Here is an 18843-nt window from a genome sequence, read left to right as displayed (position 1 = left end):
AATAAAATCTTAAAAACAAACAAACAAAAAAGAGGCACTGCAGGGGCCTGGGCAGCCCATTGAAACTTCATAAGCTTTGGGGCAACTATACTGATTGGACTTGGCACTCATGCCTATACTCAAACTATTAAAAAAATAAGATATGACACAAATTTGTTCATAAGGTAGAAACTGAAACAATGAAAATTAAGAAAAATTTGAAAATAAACTTCTAACACTGCTTGTAACAATAGTTCCATATGTGTCACTTGTCAATTTTTATAGTCACACCTTTGTTTTGTTTTGGGTGGGGGCATGAACCTTGCAAAATGTGTCTGTACAGAGGAACCTCACTGAATGCAGATATTAGGGGAAAATAATAAAGATCTCCATTTATAGCTTAACAAAGGGGTCCTCAAAGTGTGAGAGCTCCAAGGATCCTCAAGATCTGTGAAATCAAAACAATTTTCACAGTAATATTCAGACCTTACTTGTCTTTTTAATTCTCATTCTCTCACCTGAGTAGAGTGGACTTTTCCTGACATGTTATTTCGGTAAGAGCTTTGATACAAAAGGAGGTATGAGAATCTGTCTTCTATTACGTTACACATCAAAGAGATTTGCAAACACTAAGTAGGGGTATGTGGTAGCATGTAGAAAAATATCCCTTTTCTCAATAGTTCTGTTTGTTTTGGAAAGGTCAGTTGTTTTACATAAAACGTACACTACTTACAGCAACATTTATGTTAAGTTTATTGTTGTTATTTAAAATAAGTATGAAAATAAACGTTCCAAATGCTCTCCATTTTAATTTCTAATATAGTAAATATTGACAGATACAAGCCACATAAACAAGCACTTTGGAATCCCCAGTAATGTTTAAGAGCCGAGAAATGTACAAACAAACCACTGGCCTCGAGCCTGTCACAGAGGGCTCTGCTAGTAATGCAGTCGCTGAACTCCTGTCCTATTTCTGCGGTTGCTTCTGTCTCACCGTCTCTAAAACCACCACCACCACCACCACCACCACCACCACCACCACCACCACCACCACCACCAGATACAGCTTGACTGGGAATGTGCGGAATGGAGATCACATGTTATACATTTTTTCTAAGTCCCAGTATGGCCCTGGGATCTCTCTGGGGGTGTTTCCCGATGGCCAGGGCAACAATCCTGGTTGATATCATCGTATTTGGAAATTTCAGACAGGACCAGACTTTGGGCTCCAGGTGTTTCAGGATCACACTGGGACGTCTGCTTTACAGGAGTGAACAGCACGACTCAGGCAGATGCACGCTGCTCCTTGGAAGTCATTTGGGACGGCTTCCACTTCGGGGCATCCTGTACAGGGCGCGCAGGGCACGCAATAACTGCTCAAATGGGGTTTGGAAGGGAAAGAATTCATCTACGGGGACTCTTCGGAATAGATGCATGCGGACATGACTGCCCACGGAAGACCTGTGAGGCGCCAGAAACCCAGGTAACACGCCTCTAAAGCCACTTCTTCGTGTGATGCCACCGCTCCTTCCCACGCTCGCCCTGCCCACGGCGGCAAGGAAGCAGCCTGCACGCCTGGGTTCAGGCCTGTGCGCCGGCTTCTGCCTCTGCTCGGGATCCTGCGCGCTCCGGCCCGCCGGGCAGGTAGGCACCTGCTGGGAGCGTGGGCTGAGCCGAGCGGGCGGGGCGCCCACCCTCCGGGGGGCGTGGAGGGAAAGAGGCGGCGGGCAAACGTGTGCGCGACCCGGAGGCCAGGGATCGGGACTGCGGGGCGCCCCGGGCCGGCCCGGGAGACCTTGGGGAGGGGGCGGGGGGCGGATTCCCTCTCCGGGCGAAGGTGCGCAGCTCGGCCCACCTGCCCGGCCCGCGGCGCTCCCGCTCCCCCCCTCTTCTCCCGCCGGCCTCCGCCAGGTAGGCTGAAGCTGGCTTCTTGCAGGTGAGCGGCGGCGGCGGCAGCGGACCCCGGGGCGAGGGGCGCGCCTGCCACCGGGTGCGCTGCGGCGCGGCGGGGTCGGGGCGCACCCCGGGCCCAGCCGCCCTCCCGCCCTCCCGGGCCGCTCTGCACCCCGGCCCCCCCCCCCCCGATCCCTCTCCAGGCGGGATTCTGGGGCTCCCGCTCGGGGACGCGTCGGGGGAGTGTGCGGCCCAGGTCGGAGGGCTCCCCACCCAGAGGGGAGGCTCCGGTGGGCTCGCCCCCGGGACAGGCCTGGTCGCCCGCCCCGCCGCGCCGCCTCCTGTCGCTCCTTCTCTCTCCCTTGTAGCCCGACGGGGGATGCTGGCCCTGCTGCTCTGCGGCGTGTCCGTCGCGCTTCCGTCCTTTGTCCGAGCAGGTAGGTTCGGCTGCCCCCGGCCCCGAGGCCGCCCGCGGTCGCCCGCCCCGATGCGGGTTCGGTGCCCGGCGTCGGATGCGGGCCTCAGGCGTCACCGTGGGGTTCCGAGGTGACTTGGCGGGGGTGCGGGCGGGGGTGCGAAGAGGCAGGTCTGGATGCCCGACGGCCAGAACACTACTTTATCTGTGGCCGGAGGTCATTTTACGCCCCAGGGTAAAAACCAAGAAACCATCGCGCAACAGGTTTCTTCCGAGAAGATGCGCAGGGCAGTGCGATGCTAGGCAATCCCGGAGAAGCGAACTTCAAAATGAGCCGATTGTCTGACGCTCCTTTTCGGGACGGGGGACTTAACACCTTATAGTCAAGACAGGGTGAAATAGGGCAGCTCGGGCGGCTCAGCGGTTTAGGGCCGCCTTCGGCTCAGGGCGTGATCCCGGGGTCCCCGGGATCGAGTCCCACGTCGGGCTCCCTGCGTGGAGGCTGCTCTCCCTCTGCCTGGGTCTCTGCCTCTCTCCCCCTCTGTGTGTGTCTCTCACGAATACATAAATAAAACCTTAAAAAAAAAAAGACAGTGAGAGCAGAGCAGAAAGAAACAGGACGAGGGTTCAGAACAGGAGCGTTTACTCTGACAGGGAAGGATGAAGGGGTTTGGGCTTCTAGGGAGGACGGGCAGGAGAGAAATCATTCCAAGTGGGGAGGATGAGTCAGCGTGTTTTATGAACACATTTGAAGGCCTTCCAATTATGCTTTCACATCAGCAGACTATTTCAGGCAATTCCCACACTGAGAAAACTCCCCAATAAAATTTCAAATTGGCTAGAAAATTAAGGAGGCATTTGTTAAGACTAATCATCAGTAACACTAGAGTTCTCGTTCCTGATTTTCCCTCTTTCTTCCTCTAGACGCGTGCAAGAATGTTAGTATGCAAAACGAGGCACCTTCCGCAGGCCAGCCTTTTGCTTTTAATTGTACATACCCTCCGCTGACGTCTGGGAAGGTACATGTGACATGGTACAAGTATCCTAGCAGAATCCCAATATCCAAAAACACACAGTCTAGAATTCACCAGGAGCAAAACTGGATTTTGTTTCTCCCCCTGACCCCGGAAGACTCAGGGATCTACCAATGTGTTATAAAGTAAGTTTCTCATTTAAAATAAAACTCTGTCTCTCTGTTTCATACATGTATATGAATATGTATAATGTATACATATTCATATAAATGTATAATGTTATGATTATATACATATACAATTCTTTTAGGAGAATTCTTAATAAACATAGACAACTCAATGAGAAGATTAAAATAGAGTTTTATAATTGTTACCAGACGATTGCTAGTGAACATGTTTTAGAACAGATTTGTAAATCAGTTGTTGGAACAGGAGAAGCATCTTTTCCCATTAAAATGAGGCCACAAGCCAGACTGGCTTGCAAACCTGTTTCTCCCAGTGTTATTGCTGCCTTCCTTCTTGGAATGCCAGAAGTGTGTGTGAGTCGTGCAACTAGATAGGAATAAACCTCCTTTGAGCACCTTTTTTTTTTTTTTTTTTGAGCACCTTTTTTTGTAAGGGTTCTGTGATAGGAATTTAACAGCGACTAAGCATCAGCTATGTTCCAGCCCCCTTGCTAAGCCCTGTGCTAGGAAGCAGTGTAAGTGAGGAGCACAGGTCTGGTGGGAGACAGGTGAGGCTGGTGGGGGCTGTGGTGAGCCAGAAAGCACATGCCTCACCAGTGGTCTGTTCCGCTCAAGCCCGTTTTCTAATTTTTCAAGGGAACCTGGAAATTGTGTGTGTGTGTGTGTGTGTGTGTGTGTCTGTGTGTGTGTAACTTTTCAGTAAGCTTTGTGTGTGTGGCTTAAATAAAACACATCTGTGGACAAATTCTGGCTGAGGGCCTCAGTTTTGTTACCCTCCCTCACTGATGTGCTCATCCTTGGCAAATTATTTGATAACTCTGAACCTTGGTTTTCCTATCTGTAAAATGGAAGTATTGCCAGCCTGATAGGGTTGAAGGGACAGTTGGCTGAGATGATGTATGAAATTGGTACTCCAGAAAGGGGATCTTGCTCTCTCCCCGCTGCTTTGTCTCCATGGGGTTTGCCTCTGACTCTCCGTGGTTCACGAGGGGGCATGGTTGCGAACCCGTTTCCTGGCTCCTCTGCACAATTCCACTCACCATATGGATCAGGATGCTGATGTCTTGTGGAGGTCTGCAGTCCTGTTTGACTCTAGATTATGAGAGCTTGAGATGGTATGGCACGCAAATTCATCTGGATGTCTAGGCTGCATTTAAAATACTTAAATCTGGGAGCTGTGAAACCAGGAAAGAAAGCCTTTCATAGAAAGTAGACATAGATGCTGTCTGTCATGGAAGAAACACGGATTCTCACAAATCTTTGACATACAGATCGATGCATACTTAGTAAACTGCATATTTTTACTTTGAATTAATTTCAAATTCACACAAAATTTGCAAGAATAAAGAAGTCTCATCTACTCTTTATCTAGATTCCCTTACTGTTTAACATTTTGCCACATTTACCTTAAAATTCTCTCTCTCTCTCCATATGTGACTGACCCCTGAGCAACGTGGATTTGAACTGCACAGGTCCACTTACATACAGTACATTACTATAAATGTATTTTCTCTTCTTCTTGGTTTTCTTAACATTTTTTCCCCTCCAGCTTACTTTATCATAAGAATACAGTATATAATGTGCATAACGTTGAGAATATGTGTTCATCCATTGTTTATGTAATCAGGAAGGCTTCTGGCCAACAGAGAGCTATTAGTAGTTTGGTTTGGGGGGAATCAAAAGTTCTATGCAGATTTTCACTGGTGTAAGGGATCCAGAGCCCCTAATACTTACATTGTTCAAGGCTCAACTGTATATGTAGATTTACATGCAATATTTTTTGAACCATTTTTTCCAAAACATGTAAGTTGCATGCATCATGTTCCTTTTGCCTGGAGTGGTTTGATGGGTACTTGCTATCAATAAGAATGTTCTCTTACAGAATTGCAGTAGAGTTATGAAATTTGGGAAATTTAACTGTCATACAATATTTTTTGTCAATTCTCCACTCATATGCTAATTTTGTCAATTGTCTTGATTTTTCTTTATCAATGTTTTTTTCTTTCCTTTCTGGTAAGGGGGCCAATCTGGCCTCATAGATTACATTTGGCTATCAGGTACTTCCATTCTCTTTCCATCTGGAACGGTTCCTTAGTCCATTCTTCAAGACATTGACATTTTTAAGGGATATGGGCAATTGTTTTATATTCTATCCCTTGATTTGGGTTTGCCGGATACCTCTTCATGAGTAGGTTGAGATTGAACCTTCTCAGCTGGAAAACCACGAGGCTCACGGTGTCCATTTGCTCCTCACTGGTGGTGTTTAGCCTGACCACTTGGCTAAGGTGTGGTCCAGTATTTCCGTAACAGAAATATTGTTTTTATTCCTTTTGTAATTAATGATGTGTGAGATGGCATCCTGCCTTGCTTGAGGTAGAACATTCTCACCGTATCTTGATGATGATGTGGCCGTGTTTGAGAATGAACGGCTTCATTTGACTTTGTGGTTGAGTTCATGAGGTTTCAATTTGCCATTTTCTTACAGCAGTACAAACACCTGTCACAGAATACACGTAAACCTAACTGTGTTACGAAAATACTGGTGTGATATTTCTGGAAATGGTCAACTGATTTTATCAGACGAATACAAACAAATATTACATGCCGGAAGGGACGATAGTCTTACGTGTCATCTGAACTTCCCACAGAGTTGTGTTTTGGATTCAATAACGTGGTATAAGGTAAAGAAACAAAATAACTTTCCTCTTGGTATTTTTCTTCTTCCTTAAAACTCACTTGCTTTTTAGTTTTAAGTCGTATCTCTTAAGGCAGAACTGGTAAAGAGATTTGTGTATCTGAGACATATTTGTTAGGTGATTGTGATAATTTTACTCTGCTAATTATTGATTTTAGAATTTGTGGTTATTACAGTTTTATGATATTTTGTTACTTGTATTCAGCTCCTCTCCACAATTACAGTTTTCAGACCATCCTCAGTTATTTTTTTTTTCTGAATAGATTAATTAGTTTGTTTGTATGGGTGCTACATGCCCATGATTTAATAATCAGAAAGTATAAAAGTGTGGCAAGTGTCCTTCCCGCTTCTGAGCTCTATTTGCCCTGAACCCATCACACCTCTCCTAACACATGGCCACTGTTAATAGGTGCTTGCATTCTCTGCATTATTTTTGTATAATGCTGTACAAGCAGTGAAACTGTGTCCTTGTCCTTCTAGTTTTACACAGAGAACCCTAAACCTACCTTTCTGCACCTTGGATTTTCACCTTCAAACATTCTCTTTTCTTGGCTCTACTGGCAGATGATAGTGTCTAAGACATAATCCTAGGCACGGAGGAGCACAGGCTGGTTATTACAGATTGGATTCGTTTTCCTGTCACTCTGCTTGTTAGCACTTGCCCATACAACCATCTGGGTGGTGAGGTTCCTCTGTGGAAAGCTTTTATCTACCGATTCAATTTCATTAATGGAGATAGGCTTATGCCAATTTATTTCTTCCAGAAGGAGTTTTGGTAAGATTCCTTTTTTGGTAGGAAATCACTCATTTCATTAAAGATTTCAGATACTCCGGCATACAACTTTTATTATCATTGCTCTTTTCATGTCTGTTTCTGCAGGTAAGATTCTTCTTTTAATCCCTATTACAATGTATTTCTCTCTCTTCACTTGATTAGTCTCATAAGAGAGTTGTCAGTTCTATTATTTATTTTCAAAGAATCAAATTTTGGCCTTATGCATCCTATTGTATGCTTCATGTTCATTTACTTTGTTTCCACTTTCCTGTCTTACAGAACCATGGCAATGAGTATCCTTATCCCTGTCTTTTTAAATTTTTTAAGATTTATTTATTTATTTGGGAGAGAGAGAGAGAGAGAGAGTGCGCAGGGAGGGGTGGCAGAAGGGGAGAGAAGGAATCCTCAAACAGACTCCATGCTGAGCAGGGAGCCTGATGGTGGGCTCAATCCCAGGATCCTGAGATCATGACCTGAGCTGAAATCAAGAGTTGGTCCTTTAGTCAACTGAGCCACCCAGGCACCCTTTATTCCTGTCTTTTAATGCACATCTGCCAATGTAAGAGTTTTTTAGGGTACATATTGCTTAGCCTTCTGACTGTTAGACTGTAGGGTATGTATATGAATGAAGTATTCAATTTTATTGATGCTACCAAGTTACTCGACAATATTTTATATCAGCTTATACTCTTCCTGCAATATTCTGGGCTCCCTAACACCTTATGTAGAACTTTGCATTATAAGGTTTGTATTTTTAAAAATCAGTTTGATGGGTACAATTGTTACCTTATTGTTGTTTTAAATTGCTTTTCCTTAAAAAATTTCTTAATTTTTCTTAATTAATTTCTTAATTAATTTCTTAATTAATTCCATTAATTATTACTGAGATTGATCAACTTTTTCATGTTTACTGACCATTTTTGAATCCTCCTCTGAACTTCTGACTCTTATCTTCCGCCCTACTTATTTTTTTTCACTTTTCTTACCATTTCATCACCGACTCACAGGAGATTTTATATATTTGTGTATCCTGGGCACCAATATTTGGAATGCATGAACATTTTCATTGCAGTATAGCATATACATAGAAAATGCATAAAACAAAAATGGCCAAGCTTGATGGTTAATCAGAAGGTGAACATACCTGTGGCTACGCCTTCCAAAGATCAAGGTCAAGAACTAAAATACCACCAGAAGGCTCACTTCTGCCATCTTCCAAAAACAATGCCTCCCAACCCCCCTGACTTACAATAGCACAGATTAATTTTGCTAGCTTATGAACTTTATTGAAATTGAATCCTGTTGTTTGTAGCATTTTGTGTCTGGCTTGCTTGGCTCTGTAGTAAATTTGTGAAAATCATCATTTGAAGTTAGAATTCGTTTGATCATTTTTTTAGGGCCGTGCTTTTAGTGGTTCGACCAAACCACGTGGCCCTTTCACATCCCAGTTGACCACTTGAGAGTTTGGTGAGGATGCTCCTCATTGTGGAGCCCTGGCTCTAGCTTTTGTCCCTGACACACCATAGATCTGTCAAAAGCCTGGTCTGATCAGTCTGTCTGCCATCACCTTCAGAATCACTGGGGAGAGTTAGTTCTAAATACCTACTGTTCCATTAATGAAAAGTTCATCTTCATAGACTTTGTAGTTACCACCTGTGCCTTCTCCACTTGCAAGGCTAATAATACCTGTCCCTTAGGTATTAGCTTTAGTTCAGTAAGTTTCTAGTGAATAGGTGGATGGCTTCTGAGTTCTTTCTACCTCCAGTATTTTTCACTTTTTACTTGAGCAAAAATTCACTTTACAATTATATTTGTAGGAGTCAATATAACCTTTTTCCCCCAACACTTCCTTGTGTATCAACTATTGGGCCAGTGGAAAAATTACACAGGTATTCCTTTAATGTGTGTCAAGATATATTGTAAACACTCTGCATACTCTCTCTCATTACCCTCCTATTAGCCTTGGCTCTGACCACAATTTAATTATTAACAATAATCCTGTTCAATGTGGCATCTGGTTGGCTCAGTTGGTGGAATATGACTCTTGATCTCAGGGTTTTGAGCTCAAGCCACATGTTGGGCATGGAGTCTACTTGAAAAAAGAATTTTTCCTCAAAGTATTCTTATTCTGTTCAGAGGGTGTTGACTTCCAGGCTACAGTCCCCTCAGCTTCAGTTGGCTCTGACTGTGGCATTACCCTTTTTCCAAGTCCTGCTTTGGCTTTCTCTGATTATGGTGAGTCTTAGTTCTTCTCTGTGGCTTCTGTAGACTCTTCCTCAAGCATCCTGTCTCCCACCTTGCAGCCTTGCCATCCTTACCTCCTGGCAATGGACCCTCTTGACAGTAGGACTCTTATGGAATTTTTTCCTCCTGGCCTAAACCTGTTGTGGTCATAGATTTGAAAGCATTTGACATTTGTAGAGAAGTAAATTTTTAAAAAATGATTTTATTTATTTATTTATTCATGAGAGACACAGAGAGAGAGGCAGAGACATAGGCAGGAGAAGAAGCAAACTTCATCAGGTTTCTGCAGGGAGCCTGATGAGAAACTCAATCCTGGGATCATGGGATCATGACCTGAGCCAAAGGCAGATGCTCAACCAGTGAGCCACCCAGGTGCCCTGAGAGGTAGATTTTTAGAACCAACTTTGTTACTACCTCAGTGTTAAGAGGAATGGATTTTTTTTTTTTTTTTTTTTTTTTTTTTTTTGCCTTTTTTAAAAGCACTTGCTTGGACTAATCTTCTACTCACTGAATCAGATTATCCACGGATGAAGTTCAGGCATTTTTATTTTTAAATCTTTTTTTTAAAAGATTTTATTTATTTATTCATAGAGACACAGGCAGAGGGAGAAGCAGGCATCATACAGAGAGCCCGACGTGGGACTCGATCCAGGGTCTCCAGGATCATGCCCTGGGCTGCAGGCGGCGCCAAACCCCTGTGCCACCGGTGCTGCCCGGCATTTTTATTTTTAAAATAACTGCTCAGGGGCCCTGGGTAGCTCAGTTGATTGAGCATCAGGTCATGATCTCAGGGTCATAAGATCAGGCCATCTTAGGTTCTGTACTCAGGGAGGACTCTGCTTGAGATTTTCTCCCTCTTCCTTCCTCCCTCCTTCTCACCCTACCTCAAATAAATAAATGAATCTTAAAAAAAATAAAATAACTGCTCAGCTTGAGAAGACAAGAGGCTAGGAGCCAAGCAATATAAAGAGGAGAGATTCTGAAATTGTCCAACCTATCCAGATTCAGTGACATCAGTTAGGGCTCTGTTTTTGTTACGATCTAGTTGTCAGATGTTGAGTCGCTATTTGGGCTGCAGTGTTTTATTCTGTCAAATGAAAGTATTTAGAGCCTATTATCTGCCTGGATCTGTGCCAGGAAATGCTTCCTGGAGGAGGTGACTGTTGTGCCCTTAAAGACTGGATAGTAAAAAAAAAAAAAAAAAAAGACTAGATAGTAATGAAGCCAGTGGGGAGCAGAGGGAAGGATGGCAATTAAAAAAAAAAAAAAAAAAAGCAACAGTTGCAAAGGTATCAGGTGAGAGGTGAGAGAGAATGGTGTTTGGGGGCATTGGTTAGAGTTTGGGTTCCGTGTCAAGAGTGGAGTATGGTGATGTTAGGAAGTAGATCTTGTAGGCTAAGCTCCTCAGGTCGTCACTGCTATGAATACATTAGAAGGGTTTACAAATGGTGGCATGTGGATCATTAAGGCTATTTCAGAAATTTAGTGACTACATGGCCTCAATGTAGGAGAGTGTATGATGTAGAAGTGATGGAGTGAGGGGAAAGGAGGGGAGAGTATGTGGAGGGAACTTATTCCTGGTGGACCCTCTTTTCTCCACCAGTTGGAAGGGGATGTTAGGGGGAAATTTAGAAAAAACAGCGTAGGTAAATAAGTGAATGAGAGAGTCAAAAGCAAAGAATTTCTAGGGTGAAGATCATGAACTTGTTGAGATGCCAAGGTGAATGTTGATGGGATTGTCTCCTGTATTGCTCATCGGGCTGTAGGCATGGAGGCGGGGGTGATGGAACTGACACAGATGGGGTTTTGTAGGCTTAATATACTGGAAGAATCAAGGGTGACTGTACTGAGGAACTGAAAGGGGGGAGCAAAGTAATGGCCACATGATGGGAAAGAAAGGAAGGCTTGAGGGAAAGTGGTAATTCAAACAAAAGACAGGGATTAAGGGGACTGGTTCAAGGTGACAGAAAAATGAGTCTGATAGAAAGTTCAGGTAGAAAAGTCCATAATGAATATGGTGGCTAGCTGCTCACTATCCATGGTGAGCCTCTTTAAATCAGGGCAGCTATAAATAATAGAACAAAAAAAGAACAAAGCAACTCAAACACCACCTGTGCTTTCCCAGAGTTCCCTACAGCTCAGGCTGTGGATGTGAGTCAGTTTCTTCAGCTGGCTTCCCTTGAAGGGCTTGCGTGAGTATGGTAGATCTTCCTGCTTTTTCTGCCCCAGAGCACGCATGTGGGGATTTTCTGTGGCCGTGTCCCAGGGCCCAGAGTCTGGCTCTGTGGGAGTGGAGAGGCAGTGCATATGGCTTCCGATGGGTTTATTGGTGTGGCTCCTATAGAAGTGGCATGACTTTGCACACTACAGTTGCATAGTGGCGACCCCTGGTCCCTGACTTGGAGTGTGGTGTGTTTCAAGTCTTGATTTCCACCTTACAGCTATGGTGGAGGCAGCAGGTGTCCTGTGAGCTTAAGTCTGCAGTGAAATTCTGACTTAGATCTCACTCCCTGAATACCTCTGAAAATTTTGTAAGCCCCTAACATGCTGCTTTAAATCCCTTTCCCACCTGAAACAGGTGGAATGTTTTTTGTTTTCTGCAACTAAATTCAGTCTGAGGGAAATGGCCTTCTAGGTTTGTTTTGGAGAGTTAGTGAAATAACTTATCCATTGGGCACTTAGTTCAGTGTGGGCACATAGTGCTTACTTGATAAATAAATATCAGATATTATTCTTTGGTTAAAATGAGGGCATGGAAGAGATGGAATAATAAGAAATTATCATCAGAATGGTATATTTGTTTTTAGGAATTCAGAGACATAGTGGTTCTGGATAATGAAAAAGTCCAGCTTGTAGCTGGGAGAGTTGAAGACCGAGAGGAGTAGAGGTGGTCCTTGAAATTGAGATGTTATAGAGGGAAAGGTTCAGGTATTAAAATATCCATTCTCAGAGGTAGTGAAGTGTTCACATTTGGAATAGTATTTTTTTTTTATTCCAAATTACCTCTCAATACAATGATTTCTGCTCCACCACTGTGCTAATTCTATGTTTGCTGAGATCATTCTCAAAGACAAATATAATCATGTTATTCCCTTGCTGGGAAACCTTCAACGTTCATCCCCTTCTTCATGGTTTTCTGTTATTGAGCTGCTGGTTGCCTAACCAGTTCTGTAGGCACTGCATGTCAGCCAGAATGCTCTGGGGCCACTTTATGTTTCCAATCATTGTACAGATTGGGTTAAAGGTGGTCCTTCTTGGTGCTTGAAAGACAAAATGCATTCAAATGTTTGCTGCTATTATTATTAATATTTTAAGTTTAAATCTTATTAATAGGATGTTGCCCACAAATTTTTAAATAAACATCGAGGCCTTCTGAGAATTTAAATTCTGAAGTGACACATGGTGGATTACAGTAGAAGCAGTCCTGTGTTACCATGAAGGAAGAGAATGGCTCTTAAGCTATCAAGGCTGCGTTTTAATATGATGAAGTATTTGTACATCTTGAAAGAAAGAAGGAGTTGATTAGAAAGGGACTGATCAATGATAGAAACATAGAAAGGGGGGTTCAGAGATTGCTATTATATGAGCTCTCACTCTAGAGAAGAAGTTTAAGAAGTTTTCATAGTCAAAGGACTTAATGCTTTTTGTTTGTCTCTACTCTAAAGAAGGTGGCATCACAGTATTGGAATCAGATGCCTTTACCCATCTGATTCTTACTAGTAATTCCCATTCTATTTGGTAAGCAATTGTCTAATTATAATTGGGTTTCCCAAATAGGGAATGATGTAAGACTCCTAGAATTTCGAATTGTAAATAAATGCTCATTCTGGCATGAATGAGTTTCCTCTTCCAAGATGGATCCATTCACACCATTCCAAGGTGAAGAATGGGCTCTGATGCTGAGCTAGCTATAGCTGACTCAGTGACGAGAGAGCTAGACAGTTGGACAATTAAATTTTTATTAGGGGTTATAAGTTTGTCTCTATATTATGATTGTGAGCTTCTAAGGACATAGACCACATCTTATTCCTGCATGACAGGGCCTCTCACAGCCTAGCAAAGAGCAGGAACCTGAATGCTTGAACGAATAAAATGGACTTCTAACCCAAGAACTCACTGAGTAGAGTGGCACTTTCTGAGGAAAGGAGAAAAGTTTTGGGAGAGTTCAGAGTGGGTCTGTGGGATGCAAGAAGTGGCGATTAGCATGAGAATGTGAGTTCTGACAGGACAGATGGATGTTGAGGCCTGCCCTGTGGGTGGTTGCTGAGAATGACAAATGAGAAAGGCATTCCTGAGACTAATCAGGCCTCAAGTTGATTTGGTGTTCTTGTTATTGGGGTGGAAGCACAGATGATGTAACAAGTTACATGATATCTGCTCATAAGCCTAGTGACATACTTTGACTATTATTGTTCAAGCCTTCAAGCAGAATGTTCTTGAAGAGTTATTTTGGACCTCTGTAAAGTCCAACCCAATAGGTGAAGAAGGTGTATTTGGGCCTGGAAAGCAGTGGAAGCAGTCAATAATCAAGTGGGCTTGCGATCTTGGCATAGGGGCTTGGCGCCATGAGATGGTGGTCCACTGGGAGATATGGGCCTCTGTGGGTGGAGGGCATTCCTGCCTGTTCACACCCTCCTACCGCACCCCTCTGTGGGCCCCATGTAGTCCTCCTCCATGCGGTCTCCCTTCTAGCTCACCTATGCCTCTATCTTCCCAACTTCCATTAGACTTAATATTTACAGCACTCACTGTAGCCTGTAGCATATCCTTTGTCGAATCCGCAGATATCTTTTTATCTATCATCTATCTATCTATCTATCTATCTATCTATCTATCTATCTAGATACAGATATTGTCTTCAGTTAGATTATAAATTACCCAAGACCTAGGGATCACATATGTTTGTTTCTTGCATCTCCCTGCAATTCATAGGATGGTGCTAACTAGAAATGTAACTGATACACAAAATACTCTTTGAATTAAAATATACGTGTATATATACATTTATATTTAGGACTGTAAAGAGATTAAAGAAGGACGGTTTATTCGCTGGGGAATAAAGCTTTCGGTGAGCAATGTTTCAGCAGAAGATGGAGGGAACTATGCATGCCAAGCCCGACTGACACACACAGGGAAACACTACACTGTTTTAAACAGCATCACTGTGCGTATCAGTAAGTATGCTCATATCCATTGCCTTGGCTTCTTCTTGGCTTTGTGTGAGATGGCTGGCTTCTCGGGCAATGGTAATTCTTAATCTTGATTTTCTTGAAGGTTAGTGGGCTCTCAAACTTACCATGTTAGAATCAGAGGGTAGAAAGAAGAGGGCAGAGGGCATGAGCAGTTTAGTCTCCTTATCTGGAAAAACAGAACACTCAACCCTCTTGGTATGAAAATTAAATGACAGCATGTATGTAAAGTGGGTACTGGGGTGCCTGGCAAAGTGTAGGTGTTCAGGAGGTGGTAGATATTACTGTTCCTCTTATTTTCCTCAGCTGTCACTGGTATGACCACTTTGCTGGGCCATTCCAGCTTTGGCCTCCCCTGCCTGGGGTATGCAGAGCTCCAGGATACCTGATGCTCATGAAGTGTTCGTTCTCAACCCAGAGCAGCCAGTTTGCTCAAACATATGACCTGGAGATTTGAAAACAGAATCTTTAGGGTAAAAGAAATCCTAAAGATAATTTAACTTAAGCCGTTATTTTTTTTAAAGGTTTTATTTATTTTTTCTTGAGAGAAACAGAGAAAGGCAGAGACATAGACAGAGGGAGAGGCAGGTTCCCTGCAGGGAGCCTGATGCAGGACTTGATCCCAGGACCCTGGGATCACACCCTGAGCTGAACGTAGACGTTCAACCACTGAGCCACCCAGGTGCCCCATTAAGCCATGAATTTTATAGTCTCAGGAGGGGGTGACTTATGAAGATTACAAAGCTGGTCAGTGAAGAAACAGGACAAGGATGGAGGCTTTTGGTGCCCAGATGAGCACTGTTTCTTCTCAACACATTCAGTGAGGAGTTCTTGCTATGTTGCCTTTTGCTCTTTGTTAGTAGACAACTGTCTTTTCTGTTTACTCATCTAAATGGAAAGAACTGAAGACTGAGTATTTCTTTAACTGGGATCATCCTGTCTGTCACTAATTTCTATCAGACTTCATAATACTGGGTGGTACCTAGCAATTTCTTGGTGGTGTGGCTCTCTTGGGGCATGTGTTCAGCATGAGTGGCTTCCTACTTCTCACCTGGAACCCTTTAATTAAGAAAATTAATTGTATTACATTTTATGACTTCTATGCTCTTGAGTTTTGTGTTACCTGTTATCTCTCCAAATATATGCACAAAAGATTTTCTTCTTGACTATCATGCTTAGTTTTACATTGGTAGCTGAAGGAATTCTTTGAAAGACAGAATGAAGACTACGTCAAGAGGTCATTGAATTTCAAATAGTCTATATTTCATGTTATTGCTGTAAACACTTATTTATGACCTAGTTCATGCCCCAATTGTTAGAACCTGTTAATTAAACCAAACTAAACCAAACCAAAACCAAAACCATTGTTTCTTTTTTTGAGAAGCTCTCAGCTTGGTGGTAGTGGAGCTAAAGATATAAATGAATCATCATTTCACATTATGTAGTAAGGATAGAGTTATAGATAGAGTTGTAGATAGTGTCTGGGGGAACAGGAAAAGAATCAGGAATAGCCACAAGAGTGGCAAGGAAATGGTCTGAATTTTGAAGGAGTCAAGTTTATAAAAGTAAAGTGTGAGAGGCAGGGCAGAGAGTATAGTATAACAAAGCATAGAAGTGTCTACCAGCATAGTTTGCATTGGATTTAAAGCTAATTTTATTAGAGCATACGTAAGCATGGGGAAAAGAGTGCTGGGACCTGAGGCGTTAAACAGGGTCAGGATTTAGAGGCCCAGTTACACTGAGGCTTTGCCATGCGGCCGCTGAAGAGCCCTTGGATGAAGAGTGACGGGGCTTTGTTTGTGATGGATGAGACCAGTCTTGAGATGGTTGAGCAAGAGTTGAGGAGGGTCCTGAAACCTGTAGTCCACTTTGGCAGCTGCTGCAACAGCCAGTATTGAGAAGAGTGCTGATAATCTGAACTTGAGTGAAAGTAGCAGGCGATTCTTCAGGCAGGAATTTGGTGGCTCTTTGCTGGCCACCATCTTGTGCCTAGTAGAGACAGCCTGAGAAGAAGGAAAGCAGCCATGACTGCTGCTCTGATGGAGCTTTGAAGTCTGAGCAGGGAAGGGAGGCAGAGATAAATCAGATAGTCTGCTCATGAGATGTGTAATTACCAAGGAGATTAATGCAATGAAGGAGTGGAAAGTGTGAGATCGAGCAGACAAGGACCTATTGAGAAGGCAGAGGGTCAGGGAAATCTTCTTGATAACAGCGACACTGACGGGCAGGACACATTACCTGAGTGATGGAGTGGGTGAGATTTTTCCAGACTGAGGGAACAACCAAAGTAAAGGCCCTGTGACAAAAACAGATCATGGTATATGTGAATAATAGGAAGGAGGCAGGTTGGTTGGAGCAATGCTAGATAATAAGGTTAGAGAAGTATCCAGGACCAAGAATTGGTAGGAACATGGAATCCAAAGCAGAGAGTATGGAGTTTATTCTAAAAACAATGGTAAGTAGCCAGAGGGGTTGCAAGCAGGAGTAGCATGTGACTTGCAGGCCTGAAAGCTCAGCGTGGCTGCCTGTGCCCAGAATGATCACTATAGAACAGGAGTGGCAGGTAGGAGACAGGTACAGAAATGCAGGTAAGATATCAGGTAGGCACAGGCTACATGGTGGCACTGAAGATGGAGACATGTGGATGGGTTCAAGGTATCTGAGGAGGTCAACCTCACAGGGGTTAGTGTTGGATTGAATATGGCATTAGGGATGTGGCAAGGTCAAGGGAGCTAGGCCTTTTGGCATATGCAACAGACTGGATGGTGATATAATTCAATGAAATAATATAACTCTAGAGGGAAACTGGATTTAAGAGTGAGATCATGAGTTTGGTCATGGGTTTATGTTGAGTACTTGGAGGTGCCCACATGGAGATGTCAAGTTGACCATGGCCATGGTCTAGAGAAAGGTCTGGAGATGCAACTTGGCCTAGATGATAATGGAAGAGGTGGATATGAACAAGACTACCAAGGAAGGACTAGAAAGTGGAAAATAGAAAGTTTAGCCATGAAGAAGGAGGCACTCATGGAGACATGTTAGGAGATGAACTTTGTCTGACTTACTGATTGATGATTTGAAGAGGTGAGAGAAGAACTGTTGCCTAGAGTGACTTCCAGATTTTAGTTGTGTGTGATCTGGTGCAAAGTGATACATTAACTGGCTGGTGATGACCTCTGTCTGGGACACAGTGAATTTGAATAGTTTGTAGGACGTGCAAGTAGTATTGTCATTATAAAGGACACAAGGTTTTTCATTTTTCTAACCTTCCCTTTGATAACGTCTCTGTGTCCCATCCCAAGTAGAGAGGAAGAATGTGGGGTGAGGTGGTTGATTGTTAGATGTTGGTGGGCAAATGGGGAAAGGAAGTAGTAGAAAAACAAAGGGCTGGAAAGTCAACACGAGGGGAGATAGCTGTACAGCGGAGTGGAGGAATGAAGGATCTGAAGAAAAACGAAGAGAACAGGATATAAAGAATATGGAGAAGCAAGGGATGGAGGATGGAGCAGTGAGGAGCAAAGATAAAACATTAGGGTCATTCTCTCTCTCTGTCTAGGACCTAGACCAGAGCTTGGCCTAGGGCCACTGCTTACAAACTATAGTTAGATTATTAGGTAGTGAGATTTTATTACACAATCTTAGCAGTTTATATATAGAACCGAGAAGTGAACTCTCCCAGTAGCCCAGCTTTTAGGTTTTTCCTTAGCAATTTAATTATTTCTGGTTTGAAAATATGCATTTATGAGATGGTCATTCATCACACCATAGGTTTTGTTCTTTACTTGACTAATGTTTATTGAAGGCCTGCTCAGTGTCATGTTTTTCTTTACACAATTGTGGTATAAATAGTTGGGAATGTGTCATACATGATTCTAATGCAATTTCACGTGGATATGATTTCTTAGCAGAAACAAATGGATATGCAGAAAGAATTCCTAAAATCATTTATCCGAAAAACAATTCAATTGAAGTACAACTTGGTAAGTAAAATTATTGGAGTCATTGAAATCACTAAGGGCAGATTAATATACATGTTTAATATAGAACCAGTTGAATTTCATTGAATGTACTGAAACTTGATAAAACATTTTTAAAATTCATGTAAAAAAGGTTGGAAAAATTTAGCAAGAAAATAATTGCATAGAAGAAATAAAGAGACCTTTTCTAGTAAATATTAAAGTGTATTTAATTATAAAACAACAATAAATAAATACTGGTATTTGCATACAAATAGAAAGATTAAAACAACATAATGGAAAACAATAAGTAGATCCTAGAATAGAATATACAAAAATCTCATAAAGGAGATTTGTGGTTTAAAAATGTGTAGAGAACAGTATAGTTTATGTGTGATATTAGTATAACTTGTTAAATGTGAAGAATATGAGGCATAAAAATGGATTTTTGATGAATTAAAGAACTATGTATAAAAATAAGCCCACAAAAGTACCGTTAAAAACTAAGATAAATCTATATCTAACCTCTGAATGGTGT

General features: G+C 42.7%; 1 protein-coding gene across 4 annotated transcripts in view; it reads left to right on the top strand.

The window, feature by feature from the left end:
* The first annotated feature begins 1227 nt into the window (after positions 1–1227).
* The window catches only part of IL1RL2 (interleukin 1 receptor like 2), a 43939-nt gene continuing 26323 nt past the window's right edge, over positions 1228–18843 (top strand). For 2 of the 4 annotated variants that reach the window (XM_038550920.1, XM_038550923.1), the window contains exons 1-6: positions 1695–1915; positions 2241–2309; positions 3212–3446; positions 5932–6127; positions 14175–14334; positions 18255–18329. In XM_038550920.1, coding sequence (XP_038406848.1) covers positions 2252–2309; positions 3212–3446; positions 5932–6127; positions 14175–14334; positions 18255–18329 — 724 coding nt within the window. In that variant the 5' untranslated portion in view covers positions 1695–1915; positions 2241–2251. Of the gene's footprint in view, positions 1624–1694; positions 1916–2240; positions 2310–3211; positions 3447–5931; positions 6128–14174; positions 14335–18254; positions 18330–18843 lie in introns of those variants that run through there. The other 2 variants (XM_038550921.1, XM_038550922.1) reach the window with 2 other exon arrangements.

Source organism: Canis lupus, chromosome 10 (genome assembly GCF_011100685.1).
Source record: "Canis lupus familiaris isolate Mischka breed German Shepherd chromosome 10, alternate assembly UU_Cfam_GSD_1.0, whole genome shotgun sequence".
NCBI classification, from domain to species: domain Eukaryota; kingdom Metazoa; phylum Chordata; class Mammalia; order Carnivora; family Canidae; genus Canis; species Canis lupus.
The sequence above is the reverse complement of the archived record's forward strand: the minus strand, read 5'-3'. Positions and strand labels throughout refer to the sequence as shown.